This window comes from Belonocnema kinseyi, chromosome 4, assembly GCF_010883055.1.
Source record: "Belonocnema kinseyi isolate 2016_QV_RU_SX_M_011 chromosome 4, B_treatae_v1, whole genome shotgun sequence".
Classification (NCBI taxonomy): Eukaryota; Metazoa; Arthropoda; class Insecta; order Hymenoptera; family Cynipidae; genus Belonocnema; species Belonocnema kinseyi.
The window spans coordinates 38,645,305-38,666,374 of NC_046660.1; the positions used below are offsets into that span (position 1 = coordinate 38,645,305).

Here is a 21,070-nt window from a genome sequence, read left to right on the forward strand (position 1 = left end):
CAATTTTCCTGGTCAATCAAAAACAAGCTAAACGCAAACATTTATTTTCATTCATGAAATTCTAAACATACTTAACAAAACAGTGAAAGAAGTTGCAAAATAAATGAGTTTTTAAACATATACTTGAATTTTTCACTGACAAATATAAATTTTTTTACAAAAAATAGTTCGATTTGCAACCTAACTTATAAAATTTTCAACTGAAATTACGAATCTTCAACCGGTATAGTTGAATTTTAAACCAAAAAGATGAGTTTTCAACTAAAACAATAATTTTTCAACAACAAAATAATGTTTACAAAAAAGATAAATTGAAGGGTTGCAGGCCAACAAAATCGAAATTTTTCAGGAGAGCGAAATAGAAATTTTAGCCGGTTATATTACTTTGAGAACGGCAACGAGAATGAGAATATTACCGAGAAATAAATTCTCTGAGAATTTATGAGAATTTCAGGATTTATTTTAATTAATAGAAAATTCCATTTTTGCCTTCACTTTTCGGTTGAAAATTCAACTCTTTTTTTGAAAGTTGGTCTTTTTTATTTTAAATTTCACCTGCTTTAGCAGAAATTACATCTTTTTTTGATGAAAATGCAACTGTTTGGATAGAAATTAAGCTATTATACTATTTTCTTGAAAACTTAACTATTTCGTTGAAAATTTACTTTTTGTTTAAAATTTATATTTTGACGTTGAAAAATTAACTGAAATATTTTCTGGATGAAATTTCCACTTATAAAAAAAATGTCGTTTTTTATTACAAATTCATCTGTTTTAGTATGAAATTTATATTTTTTTATAAAACTAACTATTTGGTAGAGAATTCATCCTTTTGGTTGGAATAATTCGTCTTTTTGGATTGAAAATTGACATTTTTTTCTTAGAAACTTATTTTTTTGTTACAAAGATTCAATTTTTGATGTTATACTGAGTTAAGGGGAATATTTTTTTGGATGAAAACTCAACTTTTTTTCTAATAAAAAATTCTTCTGCTTTAAGATAAATTTAATATTTTTGGATAAAAATGCAATTATTTGCTAGAGAATTGAATAATTTTTTTAAAAACGTCATCCTGTTTGGTTAAAAATTCGTCTTTTTGGATGGAAAATTCAATTTTTTTTGGTAGAAAATTATTTCTTGTTAAAAAATTCATACTTAGATCGTGAAAACTCGACTAAAATCTTTTTCAGCAGAATATTGAACTATTTTTTGAAAATTTATCTTTTTAATTTAAAAAATTCATCTGTTTTATAGAAGAAACTTCATTTTTTGTATGAACATGCAACTTTTCCGAAAGTAACTTTTCCGTTTTTCTAAGATTGACATTTTTTAGTAAAAAATTCGCGTTATTTTTTTTTCAAGAAAAAATAATTTTTTAGTTTGAAATTTCTTTTTTTGCGTCAAAATGCATCAGTTTCGGGGGAAATCAATTTTTTGTTGAACAGTCATATTTTTTTTTGAAAATTCAGTTTTTGTAAAGAAGAGTTAAAGAGTTATCTTCTAAAGTAGAAAAAACTTTTTTTGTGTGAAATAAATTAATACATTTCAAAATTTCTAATTTGCATATGAAACCTGTTTCATTCCGCTTATAAAATATTTTATGGTAGAAAATATCATAAGATTAAAATGCTGGTATTTGAATATTAATGATTTGAAATGAAAAATTAGTCAAAGAAAAATCAGAGAATTTTGAAAATGCCACGCGTCCAGGTTTTACAGGAGTGGGGTCTTTTTATTCTACTTCGTGGTTTTTATTAAGTAATGTGAGGCAATTGAATTTTAAGTTTAGAGTTTCAGTCTAAGGGTGTTAAATAATTAATGAGCTATTGCTTTGCAGATTTTAAATTCCTGAATATGTCTGAGCTAGAAAATAATTTATATTCAATCGTTGATATAACCTGAACAATAAAAATATTGTTAAAAATCATAAATTCTTAAATTCTCTTAAATTCTTCAAAATTCTCTCATATAATCTGAACTTAAATTCTCGGGAATTTAAAACTCTAGAGCGAGATAAAATTGTGTTAAATCGAAATCACCATTCAAAGATAAAACAAAAGTTTACTCCTGAGCTAAAGTATTTCTAAATTGAGGCCAAAAAAGTATGATCAAAAAATATTATCCACTTACAAGAAATGGAATGCGTCATTTTACAATCTCAAAGTGACAAGAATCTAAAATTGGAAAAGGCTTGGTTGCAAATTACGATAATAAGTATAATTTTCAGTTTTTTGATAATCGTCTTTAGACATCGACGAAAGATTTATTTTTCAATTTTTTGAAATAATAAAAACTTGCTCCCGAAATATATTAGGAGGCTGAATAAGAATAAATGAGTTATCACCAAAAAAATGATTCTGTTCTGGGAAAATGAAGAATTAGTGAAAGTTATATAGAAAGAAGAAAGTTATGTTTCCTAATAAATAAATGATAATAATTTTACGAAATCTTTTTATTTCTATATTAAAAATAAGCTTTTGAAACAATCCTTTTAACTCAATATGTATTTGATTTTTGAAGAATTTTTGATGCAAAAAGCCCATTTTCGAAAAAAATGTTGGTTATCTAGTTCTGTAATGCAACCCATCAATTGTCAACCAAAACTTAAATAAATAAATTTAAGTTAAAAAAATTAATTATATATCAAACAGATGAATTTTTAACAAAAAATGTGGAATATTTAATTGGAATAAGTTAAATTTTCAGTGAAGAAAATTACTTTCAACAAAAAAAACATCCTTTAAAAAAATTTAGTTAGTTTTTCAAAGAAAGTGATGAGTTTTCAACTAAAATTATAAATATTTAACTGGAATAGTTGAATTTTAAACTAGAAATATGAATTTTCAATTAAAAAAGATAATTTTTCAAACAAAAATTGAATTATTGAATTTTAGTAAAAAAATGTACACCCATAGATGAATTTTTATCTAAAATTATGGAATAATGATACATTTTCAGTTAAAAAAAAAATAATTTTAAGCCAAAGAATAAACAAATTTTCCACAGAACAGTTGATATGCGGGAAAAAATATTTCTTTACACACAAAGGAAAAATAAGTTTTCAATTAAATAGCACATATTTTAGATTTAAGGTACCCTGTAAATTGATCACTGTACAAAGGGCTTGCCCGTTTAATTTAAATAAATAAATAAATATTTCAACCATAGAAATGAATTTTTAATTAAAATGATGTATCTTCAACCAAAAAATTACCTGTTAACAAAAGAGATTAACTTACTTGAATTTTGAACAAAGAATATTTATTTCCAATCAAAAAAATGAATTTCTATCTCAAATGTTAAATATTTAACTGTAATACTTTAATTTTTAACTACAAAAAAAGAATTTTTAAAGCAAAAGATTAACTTGTAAAGAAAAATATAATTTTCTACCAAACAAATAAATTTTTAAACAAAATATATCAAATTTCAACGAAATAGTTGAATTTTCAATTATAAAACACATTTTCATCCCAATTGTTGAATTTTGAACTAGAAAAGATCAATTTTCAAAAAAACTGTAAATTTTCAACTAAAATGATGAATCTTCGATTGGAATAGTTGAATTTTAAACCAAAAAGATGAATTTTTAACCATGAATATTAATTTTGCACAAAAGAAGAATTTTTCACGAAGTACATAACATTTTCTAACAAATAAATTAATTTTTTAATAAAAAATATCAATTTTCAATCAAATATTGTTGAATTTTCATTAAAAAAAAGATACATTTTCGGTCAAAAATAGAATAATTAAATTTATTGATAAAAATCTAATGAACTTTTATCCAAAAAAAATAAAAATTCAATAATAAATTATGAGATAATTAGAGTAATTTAAAATAATAAACTCGGAATACGTATACACTTTGGCTAGTTCATTATAAATGTTTTTTTTTCCAGTTTCTAAGGATTTACTTCTTACGTTTAATTTAGAAAACTTGGACTACTTATATTACCATAAATTATTAAATATATTTGCATCATCGGCTAATTAAACAATTAAATAATACTAAAAACATAAGAATTATTGTCTTCAATTTGGCTCTTAAGTATAAAATGGCTGAAAAGATCAGTTTTCAAACAAAAATGCAATAGTTAAATTTTCAGTTAAAATCATTAATTTTCCACACACAAATTTCAACCAAAGTGATGAATTTTGAATTAAAATTACGAATTTTCAACTGCATTTTAGAACAAAAACATGAATTTTTAACAAAAGAGTTTAACTTTCAACAAAACAGTTTTATTTTCAACCAGAAAGATCAATTTAAAAAAAAAGATGTATAATTAACTGGAATACTTGAATTTTCAACGAAAAAGGTGAATTTTAAAATAAGAAGATAATTTTTCAAACAAAAATAAAATAGATATATTTTCAGTTAAAAAATAAAATATTTTTCAACCAATCTGAATTGTCAAAAAAAAAAACAACAAAAAAAACATGAAATTTTTTATCAAAGTGATGAATTTCTAACTAAAATTATGAATCTTTGATTAAATTAGTTAACTGGAATATTTAAATTACCAACGAAAAAGATGAATTTTCAAACAAGAAGATAACTTTTCAACCAAAAATAAAATGGATATATTTTAAATTAAAAAATAAAAATATTTTTCAACCAATCTGAATTATCAAAAAAAAAAAAAAAAAAAAAAAATTCAAATAAAATTATTAAGCTTTAGTCAAAAAAATTAGTAGTTGACAAATGGGTTTAGCTTTTAACCAAATAATTATATTTGTATTCCAAAAAGATGAATTTTAAACGAAAAATATAGTAGCTGATACTTCAACAAAAAAGATTTTAATTTGTGATAAAAAATAGTTGAATTAAACCAAAAAATATGTAAAAAAGTGTAATTTTTAATTATGAAACCTTTTTCTATAAAATAGGAAAATAATTATATCAGTAATATAAATATACTTTTAGAAATGCAAAATCATTTTTATTCAATTTTATATTGGAATTTAAAATTAATTTAAATAAACAAAAAGTAAACATGATAAACATAATCCTAAGATTTCTAGTCGAAATACACAGACTTTTCAATAAAATATTGCAATTTTCAACCTAAAAAGTTGATAAATTTTCAGAAAATTGAATTTTTAACTAAATAGTTGAATTTTCATCCTACGAAGATGAATTTGAAAGGAATTATAAAATTTTTTAACAAAGATTCAGGACGAATTTTAACAAAATAATTAAACTTACAACAAAATATATAAACCTTCGATTAAATTGACGAATCTTCCACAAAAAAGATTAATCCTCAACGAAAAATATAACAGTTGATATTTCAACCAAAAAACGATTTTCATTTTAAAACAAAAACAATCGAAATAAAAAAAAAAGAATTCTCAACGCACAATGTAATAGTTGATATTTTAAATTTAAAAAAACGTGAATTCAACAAAAAAAAAGACGAATTATCAATAAAAAGTTGAATCCTGAACCAAAATAGATTAATTTTTAAGCAAACAGTAACAGTTTTAACCAGAAAAGACAACAATTTAACCAAAGATGAATTTTTTAAAGAAAGATTTTTCATTTCAGGGATAAAAAAAATGTCAACAAAATTGTTAAATTTTCAAGACGAAAAGGCAAATTCTCTACAAAACAGTTGCATTTTGTACCAAAAAATATGAATTTCAAACCAAAGATTTTTCACTAAACTAAGAGAATTTTTAACAAAACAATTTAATTAATTTTTTTTTTAACAAAAAAGTTAATTTTCAACCAAATAGTTGAATTTCAAACCAAAAACGATCAATTTTCAACCAAAAAAGGAAGTTGCATTTTCAGTTTAAAAAATTATGCACTTTTTTCTACTAAAAAATATGACTTTTATATCCTCAATTAAGATGAATTTGAAAACCATAAGGATGAATTTTTCGATCCAAGGACGCAATTTCAAATTCTCGACCAAAAAAAAATAGATCAATTTTGGAACAAAAACACAATAATAGAAGTTTTAACCAAAATATATGAATTCCGAATCTAAAATATAATAGCAGACTTGAACGAAAAAAAATTCACTGTAAACCAAAAAATATAACTTTTCTACCAAAACATGAATTTTTAATCCAAAAGGAAAAACGAGGAAAAGTGGAATCTTGAAAATACGAGAAAAAAACAAAATAGTTCAATTTTCAAGAAAAAAAATACTTTAAAAAAACACTTGAACTTTCTATTAAAACTTTTATATTGAATTTAATAATATCATGCCAATCATAAGTAAATAATAATTTAAATTTTGGTTACCTATATTTTTGAATAAAACATTTTCTTTAAAATCTTTAATATAAAATAATCTTCGTTATTTTAACGGCGATGCTTGGCAACACTGAGCACAATTCCAAACACATTTTTTTCTTCAAAAAGCGAGCCGATATTTATTGCAAAAGTGAACAAAAACAAAATATAAAAAATTCCCGATTTTTAAAAAAATTTGCCGAATTTTTCCCAACAGTAGTGATAATTATGGAAAAGATTCTTTATTACATATAAAAAAAAAGTTCCAACTGAAAAAGTAAATCCAGAGCAATTTCCGGGTCTTCAAAAATGCAAGGTCATTTCCCGGATTCACGGTCGGTTGACCACCCCAAACCTCGCCGCCCGAACACACTCAAATGTTCAATCATTTTAATTTGGAGCCTCAGTAACAACAATTTCTCACATTTTTAAGAGCATGGACAAAATCGTGTGGGTTGAAATGAAAGTATGTTAAATAAAACTTACACATTAGAGGGACTTGGTCCGTATGCAGGTTGCAAAATAAAGACAAAGTTTCTTTCTCTTGAAAACAACTAGAAGCAGCCGCACACGGCAAATGAAAATAACGATTGCACGATCCCACCTAGAAATTAAAATTAAAAATAAGTTAATAAATAAATAAATAAAGCATAATGTATTAATTGAATAAGTATTTTTTTTACCTTGCAGGAAATTCCTGCTCCATAGTGCGAACAATAGGCACAGCGTCGCGATGAAGCCTGAATGATAGCAGAACTGATAATTTCCGTAGAAAGATTATGATTGTTGCTGGACCAGACTGCACAGTAAAAATGAGCGTAAAAATGTCCAGTTGGCTCAAATAATATTCCCACTTCCGGCTCCTCGGAATAACCAACTATCGATAATTCCTCGACTGGTTCGATGAAATTGGAGAGACTAGGATTTCTGAAAGTCGTCCTAAGTTTTTCAAGATTATAGAGATGTGAATGTGAAAAGATATAATAGAATAATGTTCGATATATGAAAATAATTGACACAGGGTTGCTACAAAATTTTAATTTCAAATTGTCTGATCAATTTTTCATTTTTCCCTGATCACTTAAAATTTCTCGGTCAGGTAAGAAACGTAAAATATATGAATTTTCAACCAAATAATCGATTTTTCAAACCAAAAAGATCAATTTTCAACCAAAAATATAAGAGTTAAATTGTCAGTGGAAACTATTAATATTGAAACAAGAAAACCGGAATTTTTAATGTAATAGTTAAATTTTTAATCAAAGTTATGAATTTTTGATAAAACAAGTGAATTGAATAAAAATATACGAATTTTCAACAAAATAGCCAAATAATAGCCAAAGAGACGAATTTACTATCAAAAAGTTGAGTTTGAAACCCAAAAATATGAATTTTCAGTTAAAGAAATGAAATTGTTTAACTAAAATGCTGAATCTTCAACCAAAAATATGAATTTATTTTTAACTAAATAGTCGATTGTTCAATCAGAATAAGACATTTCCAATCAAAGAAAACACGCATTTTCAAAAAAATATTTATTTTGCAATTTAAAAAATTAAGTTTCAACTAATAAGATTACTTTTCTACAAAAAAAGACGAATTAAAAAAAAGTAGAATTATAACCTAAGGCAGCTCAATTAAAAAAAAAAACATTCAATCTTAAACAAAATTTTATAGTTGATATTTCGACCAAAAAATATTTTAATTTTCATTCAAAAACAGTTGAATTTAATTAAAAAATACGAATTTTCAACAAAATAGTTGAATTCTCAACTAGAAAGATGAATTTTCTACAGAAGAGTTTAATCTTGAATAAAAAAAGATTTTTCATAAAATATAGAAAAAAATCTCATCCAAAAAGTTGAATTTTCTAACCAAAAAGAAGTATTTTATGCAAAACCGTTTAACTTTAAACCCAAAATATGAATTTGACTTGAAGAAATGAAATTTTTAACTAAAATAAAATAAAATGGTTGAATTTTCACTGAGAAAAGTAAATGTTTAACAAAAGACAACACGAAAATTCAACAAAATGGTTAAATTTGTTCTAAAAAAAAATGAAGTTTCAATAGATGACAATACTTTTCTACAAAAATAACGAATTTAAAAATAAAATGTGTTGATTTTTTGCCTAAAACAGATCACTTAAAAAAAATGAATTCTCCAAGAAAAATGTAATTGTTGATATATCGACCAAAAATACTAATTTTCAATAAATTAGCTAAATCCTCCACCAAAACAGAATAATTTTCAAACGAAAAAGATGAATTTTTCACAAAACAGTTGAATTTAAGCAAATAGGATTTTTCAGTCAGTAAAGAAAAAAATCTCTTTAAAAATGTTGAATTGTCAAACAAAAATAGAATAGTTTAATTTCCTATACAAAAATTAATTTTTAACAAAAAAATATGAATTTTCAACCATTAAGATTATTTTTTTGCCAGAACTTTTCTTTAACAAAATATTTATATTTTCACCTAAAACAGATCAATTTTCAACTTAAAATAGAATAGTTAAATTTACAGTACAAAAATTAAACCAGATAAAATATGTTTTCAACGAAAAAGTTATATTTTTAACGAAGAAGATTACATTTTTATCAAAAAATATAAATTTCCGACAAAAAATGGAAGTTTCCACTGAAAAAGATGAATTTTCAAGCATACATTTAATACTTACATTTAAAGTTAAAAAAAACGGAATTTACAACAAAACAGTTGAACTTTCAACCTAGAAAGAATTCCCAGACAAAAAAAAAATGATAATAAAATTAATTTTCAAGCAAAGAAATGAATTATAAACTAAAAGCATTAATCTTTTACAAACAAAAAATATGAATTTTGAAACAATTTGTTCAATTTTCAACCAGCGATGCTTTTTCTACCAAGAAATATAAATGTTTAACAAAACACATGAAATTTCAACTTGAAAAAGATGAATTTCCAACCAAAATAGAATAGTTAAATTATTAGTTTAAAAAATAATTTTCAACCAAAAAGATACATTTTCAGCGAAGTTTAATTTTCTACAAAAAAAATTAATTTTAAAAAAAAATATATGAATTTTCAAGAAAATAGTTAAACTTTGAAGCAAAGAAATTAATTTTCAACTAAAATTATGAATCTTGAATAAAAAAAAGTTAATAACTTTCAATAAAACAAAAAACTAATTTTCAACGAAAGAAATGCTTTTTCAACCAAAAAGATATACTTTCAACCGAAAAAATTAATTTTCTACTAAGAAAGATTAATTTTTAACGAAATACACGAATTTTCAATGAAATATTGAATTTAAGGAATTTTAACCAAATAGTTAAATTTCCAACGAAAGAAATGAATTTTCAACCGGAATGATGAAATAGTCACAAAGAAGATTAATATAACAACAAAAAATTCCAAAAAATACAGGAAGTTTCGAAATAATAGATTTAGCATAAAATTAAAAAAAAAAAAACAGAATATTGAATTCTCAAAGTTAAATGTAATAGTTGACATTTCGACCAAAAAAGAATTCAAATTTAAACTAAAAACAGTGTAATTCAACGAAAGAGGTGAATTTTCAACCAAAGAGAATGACCCTTTAATAAAATTGTTGATTTTTCAACAAAATAATCAAATTACTTTCAACTTCAGTTTAATAAGAATTCCCTGACTCTGTAAGGTTTTCCTGACATTCCCTGATAAGTTTTTAATTTCTTGACCTGCAGCAACCCTGTTATGGCATAATTAGACCAAATGAATTACCTGCACTTGGCGAGACTCTTCACCCTTCGACACGTAACAGCTCCTGGTCCACTTGTGCGGGGACTTTTATCCCCCGGATTTACAACATCTATCGGAACTTCAGCCGCTTCATCGCGAATAGCATTTTTTACCGGCGTCAATCCTTCAGGTAACGTGTACCTGTCCATTTTTCCCTGGCCCAACTGACTCCTTTCCCCCAAGTTACAAAAAGCACAGATTTTACCCGGCCTGTTAAATAATTAAACAAAATATGAGAAATTTTTTATTTTAGCACTTACAATATTTTAAGGGTATGTACTTAAATCACGTAACGGATTATAGGCCCTCCTTTAATTGCCCCTTGATAAAAATGGTAAAAAATATTTCCACCCCCCCCCCCCTCTGCAACCCTTTTACAGTAAGTAATTTTTAGATTCTAGAAATTTTTTCTAGTTATTGCTAGTGCAATTAGACGGGGTGTCCGAGAAGTTAATTTTTAAAATCCTTGATAATTACTATTCACATCATTTTAATATTGTAATACTTTTAATATAGAATATTTTATAAACGAAATAAAACAGAATTTAAGGGAGAAATTTATTAACTTATTTTAAATAAACAAAAAATATTTTCGACCATGAAAAATGGGTTTTTAACAAACTTGAATTTTCAACAAAATAATTCAATTTTCAGCATAATGGTTGAATTTTCAACCTAAAAAGATACATTCTTAACAGAAAAGTTCCATTGTTTATATTTCAATAAAAAAAGATGACATTTATTTTAAAGATTAATAATTTTCAAACAAAAAAAAAAGAAGAATTTTCAACACATGAAGATTTGTCACTCAAAAAAAAAGTCTATCTAAATTGTTGAACCTTCAAGCTAAATGATCACTTTTTTCTACAAAGCTTTAATTTAAAAACAAAAAATATGAGTGGTCAGAAAATAAATAATTTTTCCCGAAACTTTTATCAAAAAAAAAAAAAAAAAATGAAATTGGAAAGCAAGAAAATTATTCTTTTTTTTTTACCAAAAAAGGATAATTTGCAACTAAAAAAGATCATTTTTAAATTTTAAACCAGTGATGAATCTTCAATCAAATAAATTTATTCTCAAAGAAAAGTGTAATAGATAATATTTCCACGAAAAATACTTTAATTTTCAGTCCAAAATAGTTAAATTACATATTTTAAACTTCAAATTTTTAACAAAATAGTTGAATCCTCAACCAGAAAGATGAAAAAAGATTTAAATTGTGTTTGCAAAAAAAGATTTTCCAGTTGACATAGAAAAAAGATCTCAACCAAAATTTGAATTTTCAAATCAAAAAGCCGAATTTCCTGCAAAAGAGTTGACTTTCAAACCTAAAAATATGAATTGTGAGTTAAAGAAATGAAAATTTTAACTAAAATGATGAAGCTTTACCCAACAATATGAATTTATTTTTATCCAAATAGTAAAATTCTCTAACAAAAAAGGATAAATTTTCAACTAAAAAAGATCAATTTTCAAAACAAACAAAAATAGAATAGTTAAATGTTCAGTTAGAAAAATAATTTTCCAATTAGAGGAAACACGAACTTTTAACAAAATAGTGAAATTTGTGATTGAAAAAAAGAAATTTTAATTAGTGAGATTACTTTTCTACACAAAAAGACGAATTAAAAACAAGGAATAGTTAAATTATAGCCTAAAACAGATCAATTTTCAACCAAAAATATTAATTCTCAAAGACAAATATAATAGTTGGTATTTCGACCAAAAAATATTTAAATTTTTAGTCAAAAACAGTTAATTTATATAATAAAAAAGTAAAAAAAAAAACAAATTTTTAAGGAAATAGTTAAATCCTCAACCAGAAAGATGAATTTTCCACAATAGAGTTCAAGTTTAATAAAAAAAGAAGATTTTTTCAGCAAATATAGAAAAAAATTTTATCCAAAATGATGAATTTTCAAGCCAAAAAGAAGAATTTACCGCAAAAAATTAATTTTTGATTAAAAAAGGCTTTTTCACTAAACAGTTAAATTTTCAACCAAATACAAAAGCCTCCAATCATAAAAATAATTTGTTAATAATGTAGTTTAACTTTTACTCAACTAAAAATATTGATCTAAAAAAAAAAAAGAATTTTTTAGCAAAGTGATTCAACCAATTCGTTTTCATAAAAAAGAAATGTAATTTCTACTAAAGTACATAAATTATGAAAAAAATAGCTGAACTTTCTTTTAAAAAAGATTTCAGTTGACTTTTTTAAGATGAAAACATCAATTGTTGAATAAGAAATAAGTTTCTAAGAAAAAATTGAATTTTTAATTTAAAAAGACGAATTTTTTCAAACAAATAGTTATATTTTTATCCAAGAAACATGAAATTTGTACTAAAATAGATAAATTTTTTATTAAGAGAATTTTATTTAAAAGTTGAATATTCGTCAAAAAAAGGTTCCAGTTGACTTTTCCAGATCAAAATATGAATATTTAAGAAAAAACAAGTTTCCAACAAAAAAAATGGAATTTTCAGTCCAAAACGACGAACGTTGCATTTTTATCCAAAAAAAAGATTAAACTTCTGCTAAGGAAAGTAAAGTTTAAAATTAAAAAGACAAATTTTTCTAAAGAGATGAATTTTTCAACCGAACAGTAGCATTTTTATTCAAGAAAGATGAAATTCTTCTAAACCAGATGAATTAAAAGAAAATCTTGAAAAAAAATTTAATTTTCATTCAAAGAAGAGTCCAGTTCACTTTCCAACACCAAAATAAGAATTGTGAACAATCAGGAAACTTTCTGCTAAATAGTCGAATTTTTAACCAAAAATTATGACGTTTTAACAAGATTGTTAAATTTTTAAACCAAATAGTTGCATTCTTATGGTGAACTTTTTAATCAAAAAAATAAAATGTCAAAAAACGGCTTTCATCCAAAAAAGATTTCAGCAACTAAATATGAATTTTCAACTGAAAAAGATGAATTTTTAAGAAAACAGTTGAATTTTTAACCAAAAAGAATGTCTTTTTAAGAAAATTGTTAAATTTTCAACCAATTAATAACTAATTTTGTTTACCATTGCTCTGGAAAGTTAGGCGGTTCGTCAGGAGCTGGCATCGATCTATCATTCCCGGAATTTTCACCGTCTCCTATTCCATCTTCACCAATACGCAGAGGACTCGGCGATTCGGAATGCGTATCATCATCCTTGCTCTTGGTTCTACGAGGCATGCCCCGCGCATAGCCAAGTCTAAAATCAGAAAATCTATAAATTATGTTTCCTAATATACTAAATTTAAGGAATACTCATCAATTACTTATTCAAGGAATAACAGGGTGCCCACAGAACTACATTTTCAAGATTCTTCTACTCTTTTCTGATTATTTTTTTCATTGTTCCTGACCATTAACATTTCAAAAAACAAAAGTCTAAACTTGTACAATTTTTAATATAGTCTTTTATGAATGGAATAAAACCATTTATGCTGAGGAACTTTGAATTTATTATTCTTAGGACTGCCGCAGTCTAATTTACTTAAAGAAGGTGATCTGCTTAAACCGCAACAAAGTGACTAAAAGGAATTCGATTAAAAACATTTCGAAATAATTCAAGTTTAATTAAAAAACTTCAACAAATATAATTGATTCTAAGTATAAATGGTGTGAATTTAGAGACATTTAAGGGAAACGAGAAGAATTTGTAGAAATGCATAACAATTCGTAATGAATTAGAAAAGAAACAAGTGAATCGAAAACGATGAAAAAATATGAAAATAATGGAATTCAGTTAGTTTAGAACAATGTAACGGATTTCAAAGTTTTAAAAACTTCAAAAGATCAATTAAACAAAAAGTAAAAAAATAATACAGAACAAAAATGCATTGAATGGATATAATTTAGAAGGATTTAAGTGAATTAGAAACCAAGAGAATTCTGAAGAATTCAAAAGAATTTAGAATAGAAATTAAGGGGGAATTTAAATTTCTTTACTACCTGTAAATGACTTCTTTGGAATTTCTTAAAATATTACAAAATCATGCCAAATTACATAAAAACTGATATTTCCTGAAATTCTGGAATCCATGAAAATTTGTTCAAATTCCTTAAAATCCTTGGAGATTCCTTGAAATGTTTGCAAACCCTTGAAAATTGATTAAAATCTTTTGAAATACCTTATTTATTTCAAACTCTATGAAAAGTTTTGAAACCACTTGAAACTGTTTGCAGGTTTTAAAAATGTCTTGGAATATTTTTAAATATTCTAAAATATTTAATATCCTTTGAAATCTCATTAAATGGCTGAAATTAATGTAATATTCTTTGAAATCCTTGGAAATACCCTAACAAATTTTAAATCCTTCAAAATATTAAAATCCCTTCAGACATTTTAAAGCTTAGAAATTGCTTGGAATTAAAAAAATCGAAAATCCTTTAAATTAACTCAAATGATTAAAATCTACTAAAAATACCACAAGATATTTCAAATTTTTTAACGCCTTTTGAAATCCCTTTAAAATTTTCAAAACCCTTGAGAATTTCTTGGAATATTAAAACATACCCTAAAACTTTGGAATCTTGTAAAATATCCTTTAATCTTTGAAAATATCTGATAAAATTCTTCGAATTTTTTTTTAATATCTTCATTGAATTGAAGGAATTGAGAAGAATTTAAGTAAATTAAAATCAATCCAGACAATTCACAAGAATTTAAAGAAATTTAGTATAAATTAATCAAAATGAGGGGATGTTTCAAATTAAACCCAACAAATACTTTAGAATCTCTTTGATCCTTTTAAACCCTAAAAAAATCCCTTACTACTTGTGAATAACTTTTTTGAAATACATTATTATGCTATAAAATCCCATGATTATTTCTTAATGAACTTATAATCATTTAAGTTATTGGAACCTTTTTAATCTCTGGAAAATGCATTGAAATCATTTTAAATATCCTAAAATATTAAAAATTCTTTAAAATTTTTTGAGAGCCTTCAAAACTTATGAAAATCCATTGGAATCTTTTAAAATATCCTAAACTATTTTAAAACTCTTGAAAAGTTCGAGGAATTTTTAAAAAATACTCTAAGATCTTTTGAAATTCCTTAAAATTATTAAAAGAAATTAAAAATTTCTTGAAATCTTGTAAAATATCCTTAAATTTGAAACTAAACCCAAAAGATATTTGAAAATCGCTTTAAACCTTTGAAACCCTAAAAAATCCCTTACTACTTGTGAATAACTTTTTTGAAGTACATCAATATACTGTTTCAAATTCTTTCTATTTTTTTTTTTTTTGAAATCCTTCGAAACTTTCGAAAACTTCTTCGAATCTTTAGAATGCCTTAAACTATTTAAAATTCTTTCAAATCTTTAAAAACTTCATAAAAATCTTGAAAATTCCGAGGAATTTAAAAAAATTACTCAAGATACTTTGAAATCTACCTTCGTATTGAAATCTGTTTAGAATTTCCTGGACTTTTCTAAATACCTTAAAGTGTTTCAAATTTTCAGAAGTACTCTACAAATTTAAATCCTTTGCAATTCCTTGGAATCTTTTAAAATACCCTTTAGGGCCCTTTTAAAAATCATTTGGAATTTTCAAAATTCCCTAAAGTATTTTAAATCCTTTGAAATGCCCTGAAAGTATACAAATCTATTAAGCATTCTTTGAAATCTTCTAAAATACCTTTAAATATTTTTAATAGTTTCAAATCTCTTGAAACTTTTGAAAATTCCTTGAAATTTGTTTAAATCCCTTAAAACCCTTTGGAATGCCTTCAAAGCATAGAAACATTTAAGGAATTCCTTGGAATCTTTTTAAATAACCTACAATATTTTTAATCCTTAGGAATCTCTTGAAAATTTTGAAAACTCTTAAAAATTTCTTGAAATTTGCAAAAATACCCTACAATAATTTGGAATGCCCTAAAGTATAGGAATCTTTTAAAATACCCTAAAATATTTTGAGTCCTGCCAAATCTTTTTGAAGCTTTTGAAAATTCCTTCAAATTTGGTAAAATACCCTATAATCCTTTGAAAAGCCTTCAAAGTATTGAAATATCTAAGGAATTTCTTGGTATCTTTTTAAATGACCTAAAATATTTTAAATCCTTATAGATCTCTTGAAAGTTTTGAAAACTCTTAGAATTACCTTGGAATTTGTAAAAATACCCTAAAATAATGTGGAATATCCTAAAGTATTGGAATATTTTTAACATTCTTTGGAATCTTTTAAAATACCCTAAAATATTTTAAATCCTGACGAAATCTTTTTAAATCTCTTGACACTTTTGAAAATTTCTTGAAATTGGTAAAAATACCCTAAAATAATTTGGAATGCCCTACAGTATGGGAATCTCTTAAAATACTATAAAATAATTCAACTCCTTCCAAATCTTTTTAAATCTCTTGAAACTTTTGAAAATTCCTTGAAATTTGGTAAAATACCCTAAAACCCTTTGAAATGCCTTCAAAGCATTGAAACATTTAAGGAATTCCTTGGAATCTTTTTAAATAACCTAATATATTTTTAATCCTTATAAGTCTCTTGAAGTTTTTGGAAACTCTTAAAAATACCTTGGAATTTGTAAAAATACCCTACAATAATTTGGAATGCCCTAAAGTATTGGAATCTTTTTAGCATTCTTTGGAATCTTTTAAAATACCCCAAAACACTTTAACTCCTGCTCAATGGTTTTGAATCTCTTGAAACTTTTAAAAATTTCTTGAAATTTGTAAAAATACCCTAAAATAATTTGGAATGCCCTAAAGTATGGGAATCTTTCAAAATACCCTAAAATATTTTAAGTACTGCCAAATCTTTTTACATCTCATGAAACTTTTGAAAATTCCTTAAACTTTGGTAAAATAACCTAAAATCCTTTGGAATACCTTCAAAGTATTGAAAATATTTGGAATTTCTTGGAATCTTCTTAAATAACCTAAAATATTTTAAATCCTTATAAGTCTCTTGAAGTTTTTGAAAACTCATAAAAATACCTTAGAATTTGTAAAAATACCCTACAATAATTTGGAATGCCCTAAAGTATTGGAATCTTTTTAGCATTCTTTGGAATCTTTTAAAATACCCCAAAACACTTTAACTCCTGCTGAATGGTTTTGAATCTCTTGAAACTTTTAAAAATTTCTTGAAATTTGTAAAAATACCCTAAAACAATTTGGAATGCCCTAAAGTATGGGAATATTTCAAAATACCCTAAAATATTTTAAGTCCTGCCAAATCTTTTTACATCTCTTGAAACTTTTGAAAATTCCTTAAACTTTGGTAAAATAACCTAAAATCCTTTGGAATACCTTCAAAGTATTGAAAATATTTGGAATTTCTTGGAATCTTTTTAAATAACCTAAAATATTTTAAATCCTTAGAAGTCTTTTAAAAGTTTTGAAAACTCTTCAAAATTCTTTGGAATTTGTAATAATACCCTAAAATAATTTGGAATGCCCTAAAGTATTGGAATCTTTTTAGCATTCTTTGGAATCTTTTAAATTACCCTAAAATACTTCGAATCCAGCCAAATCTTTTTAAATCTCTTGAAACATTTAAAAATTTCTTGACATTTTTTAAAATACCCTAAAATATTTTAATTCCTGCCAAATCTTTTTAAAGCTCTTGAAACTTTTGAAAATTCCTTGAAATTTGGTAAAATACCCTAAAATCCTTTGAAATACCTTCAAAATATTGAAATATCTGAGAAATTTCTTGGAATCTTTTTAAATAACCTAAAATATTTTTAATCCTTGTAAGTCTCTTGAAAGTTTTGAAAACTTAAAAATACCTAGAAATTTGTAATAATACCCTAAAATAATTTGAAATGCCCTAAAGTATGGGAATCTTTTAAAATACCCTAAAATATTTTAAATCCTGCTAATTCTTTTTAAATCTCTTGAAACTTTAAAAAATTTCTTGAAATTTGTACAAATACCCTAAAATAATTTGGAATACTCTAAAGTATGGGAATCTTTTAAAATACCCTAAAAGATTTTAATTCCTGCCAAAAATTTTAAATCTCTTGAAACTTTTGAAAATTCCTTAAAATTTGTGAAAATACCCTAAAATAATTTAAATCCTGCCAAATTTTTTTTTAAATTCCTTGAAATATGTAAAAAATACCCTAAAACATTTTAACTCTTGCTCAATCTTTTTAAATTTCTTGAAACTTTTGAAAATTCTTTGAAATTGGTAAAAACACACTAAAATAATTTGGAATGCCCTAAAGTATTGGAATCTTTTTAGCATTCTTTGCAATCTTTTAAAATACCCTAAAATCCTTTGAAATGCCTTCGAAGTATCGTAATCTCTGAGGAATTTTTTGGAATCGTTTAATATACCATAAAATATTTTTAATACTTTAAAATCCCTTGAAACTTCTTAAAGATTTTGAAAATTTCTGGGAATCTTAAAAAGTATCACAATATCTTTAAAATCATGAAAATACCCTGAAAATTATCCAAAAAAATTCGAAAACAAGAACAGACCTGAATTCAATAGTAGATAACCCTCGGGTTTTCTGTTTTAACTTGTTTGAAAAAAAAGCAACTAGTGTGATCTTTATATTGAATAAAGTAACGATAGTAAATTTATGTTAAACAAGTGTCTAAACATTTATCTAAGAAAAAAAGTGACTGAAAAAATTATGCCATTTATTTTTCTACACAATCCCTGACTTTTCCCCGATTTCCGGTTTTTCCCTGACCTGCGGCCACCCTGGTTCAAAATAGAATAATTCAAAGTTTATAAATAAGAATTGAAGAATTAGAGAAATAATATAATTTCAACTTACCCCTTGCCCCTCGTGGAACCTCTGAATGATCTACGCACTCCGACACCTCTGATAGATCCCGGAGGACGCTCTTTTCGAGGCCTTCCAGGACCCCTCCGAATATTTAAGGGTTTTCCACCAGGATGTGAAAATTTTTGATATCGCATTGGATCAGGAAACGGCTCATCGGGTGCGACCGCACACAGCACTGTTAAAAAAAAGGTTAAATAAACATTAAAATAAAATGAAAAGACTTTCATCAACAAATTATCATCAGTTTTAGAAACAATAACATATTTGATTAATCTTATTAATCAAATCATAGCTAAATCAGTCAAAAAATACGTTTTTTGTTATTGTAAATTACAATACTCTCTTGACCCCACAAAATCCCTTAAAATAATTTTAAAAAAAAGTCCTATGAAATCTTGAGAAATAACATGAAATCTTGTAAAACCCTGGACATACTTTTGAATATTTCCCCAATTCTCAAAATCTTTTCAAATACTTTGGGGTCTACATATTTCTTGATATATTTTAAGCTTGTAGAAGTTAAAATCCCTCCAAATGTTTTGAAATATTTTTAAGTGACTTTCATTTTTTTTTGGAAGTGCTGTGAAATCTTTTGAAATGTTTTTTTGAAATGTTTCAGAATTCATAAAATCTTCTTGAATCGGTTAAAAATCACAGACATTCTGAAAATCTTTTACAATTCTAGAAATGGTTTTTAATTCCTTCGAATTTGTAGTAGTAATTAGGAATCCTTGAAATTTTTGAGGATGTCAGAAGATTTTTAACAGTTTAAGGCGTTTCATGCGGAATATAAATTTTTCAAGGGATTTTAACGAATTTTAGGATTTAAAGGTCTTTCGATGATTTCACGAGATTTTAAGACATTTAACGGAATTTTAAAGGTTTTCCGAACAATATTCAACAAAAATTCAAGTGATTTTAACGAAAAAAATTCCCGGTCATTCTCCGATTCGCAAATATTTTTCACGACCAATGAAATTTAAAAAATCAAACTATATTCTAAACATTTTTCCATATAAAGTAATAAACTGTTAACAACAAATTAAAGCATTCACAATTGAACACTTGAATTTCACACTTGTAAAATTGAAAAGTTTTCATTTAAAAAAATGTTAAATAAAATGCAAATACATTGCAAATTTTAGAACTTTTATCAATTATAGAGTTCAAAAATTCAAATTAGGTTCGAAAAATATAAATCCACGTTAACATTTTCGATGGTCTGAATTAAAGAATCAAGCAATGAACTTCAATTTTTTTTCAAAATTATATTATATAATTATATAGAAATTGAAAAATAATTTTTTTAACTTTATATTTATGTAATTAAAAGTTAAATCATTTTAATTTTAAATAGTCTAGGCATACTTTAAAAGCTGTAAAATTATATGTTAAAATCTTGACAAATGGTTTTAAACTTTTCCAAATTCAAAATAATTTTTGAATTTTTTTTCGGAACTTTTAAATATATTTCAAAATGAATTGAATATTTTCTATAACTTTTAGAAAATCCTGCAAATTGAAAAAATTTAATTTTAATTTATAAAAAATAATATAACATTTATTATTTTTAAAAATATTAGAGAAATTTTAAGAGATATTTAGAAGTTTTAAAAAGATTCGAAATAAATTCAGACTTTGAAATAATTTCAAATACTTATAGCAGAATTTAAAATAAATTGTACATTCTTTCAGATTTCAACCAAAAAATTTATCATTTTCTTACGAATTGTGAGAGACTTCAAAAGAATAAAAAAGTTTCTTGAGATTCCTAGGATTGTTATTTATTCGTCAAAATTTAACAATTTCACTTATAAATTAAACACTTTTTAAATAGAACAATAAAAATTTTAACGCCAAAAATTTAAAAGTTTTTCGAAAATCTGAAGATTCAAAGCTTTCTATGTAAAACAATTCAGTTTCAAATTGTTTTCTTTTAAATCTTTGGTTTCAATTTACTCATCTTAAATGAACAGTGAAATATTGCTAAATATTAAATACTTGTTCTTTTTCTACATTAAAAAATTTCAAATTAAATGGGATAACAATTAAATTATTTAGACTCATACTATTTTTGATTTAATAAAAACCTTTAATTATGACTGTATTATTATGGATTCATTTTTAAGTTGAAAATAGAAAAACCCCTTGTTTACATTTTTTAATAGCTAAAAAAAATTAATAGAAGTAATATGTTAATAAATTTATTCATTAAATTTAATTTAAAAAATTATATAAAGGAATACCTGAAATTCATAATAAAGAATATATTATTGATTAATGATGAAC

At 24.5% G+C, this 21,070-nt stretch overlaps 1 protein-coding gene across 3 annotated transcripts in view; it reads right to left on the bottom strand.

Annotated features, from left to right (window-relative positions):
* Positions 1–21,070, bottom strand: part of LOC117171274 (histone-lysine N-methyltransferase 2C-like) — a 166,826-nt gene that overhangs the window by 141,756 nt on the left and 4,000 nt on the right. For all 3 annotated transcript variants that reach the window (XM_033358411.1, XM_033358413.1, XM_033358412.1), the window contains exons 3-7: positions 18,770–18,956; positions 13,045–13,218; positions 9,997–10,224; positions 6,937–7,192; positions 6,740–6,857 (exon numbers count right to left, since the gene is read on the bottom strand). In XM_033358411.1, coding sequence (XP_033214302.1) covers positions 6,740–6,857; positions 6,937–7,192; positions 9,997–10,224; positions 13,045–13,218; positions 18,770–18,956 — 963 coding nt within the window. The remainder of the gene's footprint in view (positions 1–6,739; positions 6,858–6,936; positions 7,193–9,996; positions 10,225–13,044; positions 13,219–18,769; positions 18,957–21,070) is intronic.